Consider the following 9,258-nt stretch of genomic DNA (forward strand, 5'->3'; position numbering starts at 1 on the left):
ACTGAGGGGGCTCCGGAGGGGTTTGGGGGTACAGAGGGGGAGGGTCTGGGGTGTTTTAGGGTTTGGGGGGGACTCGAGAGAAGTTTTGGGGTGTGAGCGAGGGGGGTCGGGAAAGTTTGGGGTTCAAATTTGGGATCCTGGGAGGGTTTTTGGGGTTCGATTTGTGGGCACGGGACAGTCCCAATAAAATTTTGGCAAACCAGGGAGATTTTGGGGCTCAGTCTGGGGTCCCAGGGGGGCTTTGGGGTCCAATCTGGGGTCCCAAAGAGGTTTTGGGGTCCAGTTTGGTGGCACAGTGTGGTATCAGGGAATTTTGGGGTCCAATTTGGGGGTCTCACAGAGCTTTTGGTGTCCAATTTGGGATCCTAAAGAGCTTTTGGGAGTCCAGATTGGTGATACAGAGTTGTGCCAGGGACCTTTTGGGATCCCAAGAAATTTTTGCGATCCAATTTAGGGTCTCACAGAGTTTTGGGGTCCAATTTAGGACCCCAGCAACCTTTTGGGGTCCGATTTCCGATCCCAGGGACATTTTCAGGTCCAATTTCCGATCCCAGCGACCTTTTTGTGGCCCAGTTTGAGCTTTCACAAAGCTTTTAGGGCCCAGTTTGGGATCCCAGACACCTCCCAGTCCCCAATTTTCCACCTCAACACCCCCAAAACCCCCAACCCCCCGCAGCACCCGGGGGTATTTCAGGACCACCCCCCCCCAATTACACCAGCACCCAATTAAGCCCTTTTAGGATGAGGGGGGGGCTCTGATACCCCCTGATCCCCCACCCCAACCCCGCTAATCAGGGCTCGGGGGCGATTAAGACCCCCCGAAAGCTGCTTGCCCGGCGCCTAAGCCCGGCTTGGCCAGCGCCGGCTCCGGGATGAGCCGGGCTCAGCCGCGCTTTACCTCCTGAGCCCCGATTATTGGGGGGGGGTCCCATCCGTCCCCCGCCCTATAAAAGATGCTCCTCGTCGCCCCCCGTCCACCCGTCCGCCCGTCCGTCCGTCCGCCCGTCCATCACCGCCGCCATGCAGAAGTCGCGGGAGATGCGGGACGAGCTCCCCGAGGATTTCTACATCCCCATGACCCTGGACACCCCAAACGTGACGGCGCTGAGCCCCTTCCTGGTACCCCAAACCCACCTGGGCAGCCCCGGCATCTTCAAGGCCATGGCGGCCTTCATGTTCCTGCTGGTGGTGCTGGGCGTCCCCATCAACGCGCTGACCGTGGTGTGCACGGCCAAGTACAAGAAGCTGAGGTCGCACCTCAACTACATCCTGGTCAACCTGGCGGTGGCCAACCTGCTGGTGGTGTGCGTGGGCTCCACCACGGCCTTCTACAGCTTCTCGCAGATGTACTTCGCCCTGGGGCCGCTGGCCTGCAAGATCGAGGGGTTCGCGGCCACGCTGGGCGGTGAGGGATGAGGGGGAATGTGGGGAGTGGAGGGGTTAGGGGCTTTGGGGATGTGGGTTTTGAGGTCATTATGGTCGGAGGGTGTTGGGTCTGGGGGCGTTGGGGCTGTGGGATGTGGGTTACGAGGCCACCATGGTCTGGGGATGTTGGGTCTGCGGGCACTGGGTGTGTAGAACATGAGGCACAAGGTCACCATGGTCTGGGGGTTTTGGGTCTGGGGGTGTTGGGTGTGTGGGGTGTGGGTTATAAGGTCATCATGGTCGGAGGGTGTTGGGTCTGGGGGTTTTGGGCCTGGGGGCTTTGGGGGTGTGGGATGTGGGTTATGAGGTCATCATGGTCAGAGGGGGTTGGGTCTGGGGGACATGGGCTACAAGGTCACCGTGGTCTGGGGGTATTGGGTTTGGGGACGTTGGGTCTGGGGGCATTGGGGGTGTGGGGCATGGGCTACAAGGTCACCATGGTCTGGGGGTTTGGGGTCTGGGGGCACTGGGTGTGTAGAACATGAGGCACAAGGTCACCATGGTCTGGGGATGTTGGGTCTGGGGGCACTGGGTGTGTAGAACATGAGGCACAAGGTCACCATGGTCTGGGGGTTTGGGGTCTGGGGGCTTTGGGGGTGTGGGGTGTGGTTTATGAGGTCATTATGGTCAGGGGTGTTGGGTCTGGGGGTTTTGGGTCTGGGGGACATGGGCTACAAGGTCACTGTGGTCTGGGGATGTTTGGTTTGGGGACGTTGGGTCTGGGGGCATTGGGTGTGAGGGCATTGGGGGTCTGGGGGACATGGGCTACGAGGTCACCATGGTCTGGGGATGTTGGGTCTGGGGGCACTGGGAAGTGTGGGATGTGGGCCATGAGATCACCATGGTCTGGGGTTGTTGAGTTTGGGGGTGTTGGGTTTGGGGGCGTTGGGTTTTGGGTATTGGAGATGAGGGTGTCCAGTAGAAGGTCACCATGACCTGAGGTTGTTGGGTCTGGGGGCGTTGGGGGTGTGGGGTGTGGGTTACGAGGTCACCATGGTCTGGCGGTGTTGGGTTGGACATGGGGACGTTGGGTCTGGGGACGTTGGGTCTGGAGATGTTGAGTCTGGGGGCATTGGGGGTGTGGGATGTGGGTTATGAGGTCCGGGGGTGTTGGTTTTGGAGACGTTGGCTCTGGGAGTTTTGGGTCTGGGGGCATTGGGTGTGTAGAACATGGGGCACAAGGTCACCATGGCCTGGGGGTGCTGGGTCTGGGGGGCGTTGGGTCTGGGGGTGCTGGACATGAGGGTAAAAGGTCACCATGGTTTGGGGGTGTTGGGTTTGGGGGCGTTGAGGGTATGGGCTACAAGGTCACCCTGGTCTGGGAGTGGGACATGGGCTTCGAGGTCACCATAGTCAGGGGACGTTGGGTCTGGGGGCATTGGGGGTGTGGGACATGGGCTACAAGGTCATCATGGTCTGGGGATGTTGGTTTTGGAGACGTTGGGTCTGGGGGCATTGGATTTGGGGCATTGGGGGTGTGAGACGTGGGCTACAAGGTCACCATGGTCTGGGGGCGTTTGATTTGGGGACATTGGGTTTGGGATGTTGGACATGAGGGAGTGGGGTAGAAGGTCACTTTGCTCTGGGGTTGTTGGGTCTGGGGGTGTTCGACATGGGGACGCTGGGTCTGGGGGTTTTGCGTCTGGGGGCATTGGGTGTGTAGAACATGGGACACAAGGTCACCATGGTCTGGAGATTTTGGGTCTGGGGGTTTTGGGTCGGAGGGCATTGGGTGCATAGAACATGGGACACAAGGTCACCATGGTCTGGAGGTTTTGGGTCTGGGGGTTTTGGGTCGGAGGGCATTGGGTGCATAGAACATGGGACACAAGGTCACCATGGTCTGGGGGTATTGGGTCTGGGGGTGTTGGATGTGACGGTGTGGGGCATAAGGTCACCATGGTCTGGGGACATTGGGTCTGGTGGCACTGGGCATGGGGACACTGGGGTGTGGGACATGGGGTAGAAGGTCATCATGTCTGGGGACATTGAGTTTGGGGCACTTTGGTGGCATTGGGCATGGGGACACTGGACATGTGGGCTGTGGGGCAGAAGGTCACTGGGGTCACTGAGGACATCGGCCCTGAGGAGCGCCAGGGACATCGGGCAGAGGGACAGGGGGACACAAGGACATGGGGGCATGGGGACACCAGGGATGGGGGACAATGGGGACATGGGGACACCATGGCATTGGCACAGGGTGGTGTCCCTGTGGTCGCTGGCCATGGTGGCCATGATGACAGGGGTGTCACCCGTGTCCCCTGTGCCCAGGGATGGTGTCCCTGTGGTCGCTGGCCGTGGTGGCCGTGGTGGCCGTGGTGGCCATGGTGACAGGGGTGTCACCCGTGTCCCCTGTCCCCAGGGATGGTGTCCCTGTGGTCCCTGGCCGTGGTGGCCATGGTGACAGGGGTGTCACCCGTGTCCCCTGTCCCCAGGGATGGTGTCCCTGTGGTCCCTGGCCGTGGTAGCCTTTGAGCGGTTCCTGGTCATCTGCAAGCCCCTGGGCAACTTCACCTTCCGGGGCAGCCACGCCGTGCTGGGCTGTGCCGTCACCTGGATCTTCGGCCTCATCGCCTCCGTGCCCCCCCTCTTCGGCTGGAGCAGGTCTGGGGGTCCGGGGGGAATCTGGGGGGTCCCCAGAGTTTGGGGGCTCCAATGGGATCTGGGGGTACCCGGAATTGAGGATCTGGGGAAGGTTGGGGGGTCCCAGTTGGGTTGAGGGGGGGCTCTGGAGGGTCTGGGGGTCTCGGGAGTGTTTGGGGGTCCCAGGAGGGTCTGGGGGTCTTGGGGGTGTTTTGTGGTCCCCAAGGTTTGGGGTTCCAATGGGAGCAGGGGGTCCCTGGAGTTGGGGATCTGGGGAAGGTTGGGGGGTCCCAGTTGGGTTCAGGGGGGTCCCAGGAGGGTCAGGGGTCCTGGATGAGATCAGGGGGTCCCTGGGGTCAGGGGTTTGGGGGTTTTGGGGGTCCTGGAGGGGTTTGAGTCTTCAAGGGAGCTTGGGGGGTCTTGGATGGGGTCAGGGGTTTTGGGGGGGTTGAGGATCCTGGAGGAATTTGGGGGTCCCGAGGGGTTTTAAGGGTCTGGGGGCGGATCGGGGGTCCTGGGGGAGATCCGGGGGTCCTGGGGCCAGTCCGGGGGTCCCGGGGGGGGTCCGAAGGTCCTTCAACCGTGCGACCCCTCCTCAGCCGCGCCCCCAGACCCATTCCCGGGCGTTGAGAGTGCCCGGAGTGCTCGGGGATTTTGGGATCCCGGAGGATCCCGGGGCTCCCAGGGATTTTGGGGGGATCCCGGGGACTTTGCTGATCCCAGGGGCGGTTTGGGGGTCCCGGGCTGAGTTTGGGGGTCCCATGGGCAGTGCCCACCCCTCTTGCCCCCTCCCCAGCTCCATCCCCGAGGGTCTGAGCAGCTCCTGAGCTCGGGGGTCCCGGAGATTTTCGGGGATTTGTTGGACCGGGAATCTCTGGGGCGGTTCGGGGGTCCCGGGGGCGGCTCGGGGGTCCCGGACTGCGTTCGGGGGTCCCATGGGCAGTGCCCACCCTCGGTTCCCCCCTCCCCAGCTCCAATCCCGAGGGTCTGAGCAGCTCCAGGGCTCGGGGGTCCCGGGGATTTTCAGGGATTTGTTGGACCGGGAATCTCGGGGGCGGTTCAGGAATCTCGGAGGCGGGTCGGGGGTCTCAGGGGCGGTTCGAGGGCCCCGGGGTCGGTCCGCGGGTCCCGGGCTGAGTTTGGGGGTCCCATGGGCAGTGCCCACCCCCCTTGCTCCCTCCCCAGCTCCATCCCCGAGGGTCTGAGCAGCTCCTGAGCTCGGGAGTCCCAGAGATTTTCGGGGATTTCTTGGACCGGGAATCTCGGGGGCGGTTCGGGGGTCCCGGGAGCGGTTCAGGAATCCCGGGCTGAGTTCGGGGGTCCCGGGGGCGGTCTGGGGGTGACCCCCCCCGGTTTCCCCCCTCCCCAGGTACATCCCCGAGGGGCTGCAGTGCTCCTGCGGCCCGGACTGGTACACGACGGACAACAAATGGAACAACGAGTCCTACGTGATTTTCCTCTTCTGCTTCTGCTTCGGCTTCCCCCTGAGCGTCATCGTCTTCTCCTACGGGCGGCTGCTGCTCACCCTGCGCGCGGTGAGGGGGTCTTGGGGGGTTCCGGAGGGGTTTTTGGGGGGTCTTGGGGGGTCCCGGAGGGGTTTTTGGGGAGTCCTGGGGATCCTGGGGGTCAGGGGAGCGCAGGTTGCTGCTCGTGATCGCCTCCTATGGGTGGGTGGCACCTGCCCTGGTTGCCTGGTAAGGGAATTTTGGGGGGTTCCCGGGGGTCCTAGGAGGTCTTGGGGGTCTCGAGGGGCACACGGTTTATTGGGGTACACGGTTTATTGGGGGCACAGGGGAATTGGGGTGCCGTGGGGTGGGTGGTCCCTGGGGGGGACCCCAAAGCAGGGGGGGGGGTCAGTGCTGGGGGTCTGAGAACCTCCCCCCCCCAAGTGTGTGAGACCCCCGTGGGTCACTGGCGTGGTTGAGTCCCCCAGTCTGACCCCAGTCTGACCCCAGTCTGACCCCATATCTGACCCCGTATCTCCCACACCTGACCTCATATCTGACCCCAGATCTGACCCATATCTGACGTCATATCTAACGCCACACTGAACCCATATCTGACCCCATCCTGTCCCCTATATCTGACCCCATATCTCCCCACAATGACCCCATATCTGACCCTGTATCTCTCCATATCTGACCCACATCTAACCCCATATTTGACCCATATCTCCCCATATCTCCCCACATTGACCCCAGATCTGGCCCTGTATCTCCCCATATCTGACCCATGTCTGACCCCATATCTGACCCACATCTGACCCCATATCTGGCCCCATATCTTCCCACACTGTCCCCTATATCTGACCCATATCTGACCCATATCTGACCCTGTATCTCCCCATATCTAACCCCATATCTAACCCCCTATCTGACCCATATCTCCCCACATTGACCCCATATCCGACCCCACATCTGACCTCATATCTCCCTACAGTAACCCCACATCTGACCCATATCTCCCCACACAGACCCCAGATCTGACCCTGTATCTCCCCGTATCTGACCCACATCTGACCCCGTATCTGACCCATATCTCCCCACACTGTCCCCTATATCTGACCCATATCTGACCCTGTATCTCCCCATATCTAACCCCCTATCTGACCCATATCTCCCCACACTGACCCCACATCTGACCTCATATCTCCCTACAGTAACCCCACATCTGACCCACATCTGACCCTGTATCTCCCCATATCTGACCCACATCTAATCCCATATCTGACCCATATCTCCCCACATTGACCCCAGATCTGACCCTGTATCTCCCCCATATCTCCCCACACTGACCCCATATCTAGCCCCATATCTTCTCACACTGTCCCCTATATCTGACCCATATCTGACCCTGTATCTCCCCATATCTAATCCCCTATCTGACCCATATCTGACCCTGTATCTCCCCATATCTGACCCACATCTAACCCCATATCTGACCCCATATCTTCCCACACTGACCCCATATCTGACCCCACATCTGACCTCATATCTCCCTACAGTAACCCCACGTCTGAACCATATCTGCCCACACTGACCCCATATCCGACCCCACATCTGACCCATATCTGCCCACACTGACCCCATATCCGACCCCACATCTGACCCACACCTGACCCATATCTCCCCACACTGACCCCCCCCACAGGTGGCCAAGCAGCAGGAGCAGTCGGCCACGACGCAGAAGGCGGAGCGCGAGGTGACCAAGATGGTGGTGGTGATGGTGCTGGGCTTCCTGGTGTGCTGGCTGCCCTACTGCTCCTTCGCGCTCTGGGTGGTGACGCACCGGGGACACCCCTTCGACGTGGGGCTGGCCTCCATCCCCTCCGTCTTCTCCAAGGCCTCCACCGTCTACAACCCCGTCATCTACGTCTTCATGAACAAGCAGGTGGGGACATGGGGACATGGGGACAATGGGGACAGTGGGGACTTGGGGATGGTGGGGACAATGGGGGTAATGGGGACAATGGGGACATGGGGACAATGGGACAGTGGAGGTGATGGTGGCATCTACGTCTTCATGAACAAGCAGGTGGGAACATGGGGACGGTGGGACCATGGGGACAGTGGGGACATGGGGACAGTGGGGACAATGGGGGTAATGGGGACAGTGGGGGCATTGGGGATGGTGGGGACAAGGGGGACAATGGGGACAACGGGACAATGGGACAGTGGGGGTGATGGTGGCATCTACGTCTTCATGAACGAGCAGGTGGGGACATGGGGACGGTGGGACAATGGGGACCATGGGGGATAGTGGGATAATGATGATGATGTGCGTGCTGGGGACAGTGGGGACATGGGGACAATGGGGGTAATGGGGACAATGGGGACATGGGGACAATGGGACAGTGGGGGCGATGGTGGCATTTACGTCTTCATGAACGAGCAGGTGGGGACACAGGGACGTGGGGACAGTGGGGACAATGGGGACAATGGGGGATGGTGGGGACAATGGGGCAGTGGGGGTAATGGGGACATGGGGACAATGGGACAGTGGGGGCGATGGTGGCATCTACGTCTTCATGAACAAGCAGGTGGGGACACGGGGACTATGGGACAATGGGGACAGTGGGGACATTGGGGATGGTGGGGACAAGGGGGACAATGGGACAGTGGAGGTGATGGTGGCATCCATGTCTTCATGAACGAGCAGGTGGGGACACGAGGATGTGGGGACAGTGGGGACAATGGGGGTGGTGGGGTGATGGGGACAATGGGGACATGGGAACAGTGAGGGTGGTGGGGACATGGGGACGGTGGCATCTACGTCTTCATGAACAAGCAGGTGGGGACACAGGGACGTGGGGACAGTGGGGACAATGGGGACAATGGGGGATGGTGGGGACAATGGGGCAGTGGGGGTAATGGGGACATGGGGACAATGGGACAGTGGGGGCGATGGTGGCATCTACATCTTCATGAACAAGCAGGTGGGGACATGGGGACGTGGGGACAGTGGGGACAATGGGGGTGGTGGGGTGATGGGGACAATGGGGACAATGGGGACATGGGGACAGTGGGGACAATGGGGTTAATGGGGACAATGGGGACATGGGGATGGTGGGGACAATGGGGGTGGTGGGGTGATGGGGACAATGGGGACATGGGAACAGTGAGGGTGGTGGGGACATGGGGACGGTGGCATCTGCGTCTTCATGAACAAGCAGGTGGGGACAATGGGGATGGTGGGACAATGGGGACAATGGTGACGATGGGAACAGCAGGGACAGTGGGGACAATGGGGCAGTGGGACAATGGGGCAGTGGGACAACGGGCACAATGGGTACAAGGGGGCCGTAGGGGGGGTGGGGCTCTCTCTGTGGGTCTGGGGTCCCTCCGTGGGTCTGGGGTCCCCCTGACGCCCCCGCCCGCCCCCCGCAGTTCCGCTCGTGCATGCTCAAGCTCGTGTTCTGCGGCCGGAGCCCCTTCGGGGACGATGACGACGTGTCGGGCTCCTCGCAGGCCACGCAGGTGTCCTCGGTGTCCTCCAGCCAGGTGTCCCCGGCGTAGGGGCTGCCCCACGGCTGCCCCACGGCTGCCCCACGGCGGGGCTGACCCACAGCTCTGCCCCACGGCGGGGCTGACCCATGGCTCTGCCCCACGGCTGCCCCATGGCGGGGCTGACCCACGGTGGGGCTGCCCCACGGCTCTGCCCCACGGTGGGGCCTGACCCAGCCAGGGCTGCCGCACACCGGGCTCTGCCCTATATTGAGCTCTGCCCCACACTGGGCTCAGCCCTATATCG

At 61.4% G+C, this 9,258-nt stretch overlaps 1 protein-coding gene across 1 annotated transcript; it reads left to right on the forward strand.

Annotated features, from left to right (window-relative positions):
* Nucleotides 1-580: 580 nt before the first annotated feature.
* LOC141726330 (blue-sensitive opsin) lies at nucleotides 581-9,051 on the forward strand. The gene is made up of 5 exons (XM_074531117.1): nucleotides 581-1,405; nucleotides 3,861-4,029; nucleotides 5,378-5,543; nucleotides 7,159-7,398; nucleotides 8,895-9,051. The coding sequence occupies exons 1-5, from the start codon at nucleotides 1,021-1,023 to the stop codon at nucleotides 9,021-9,023; spliced, it is 1,089 nt and encodes a 362-aa protein (XP_074387218.1). The 5' UTR covers nucleotides 581-1,020; the 3' UTR covers nucleotides 9,024-9,051.
* Nucleotides 9,052-9,258: the final 207 nt, after the last annotated feature.

Source organism: Zonotrichia albicollis, chromosome 34 (genome assembly GCF_047830755.1).
Source record: "Zonotrichia albicollis isolate bZonAlb1 chromosome 34, bZonAlb1.hap1, whole genome shotgun sequence".
Classification (NCBI taxonomy): Eukaryota; Metazoa; Chordata; class Aves; order Passeriformes; family Passerellidae; genus Zonotrichia; species Zonotrichia albicollis.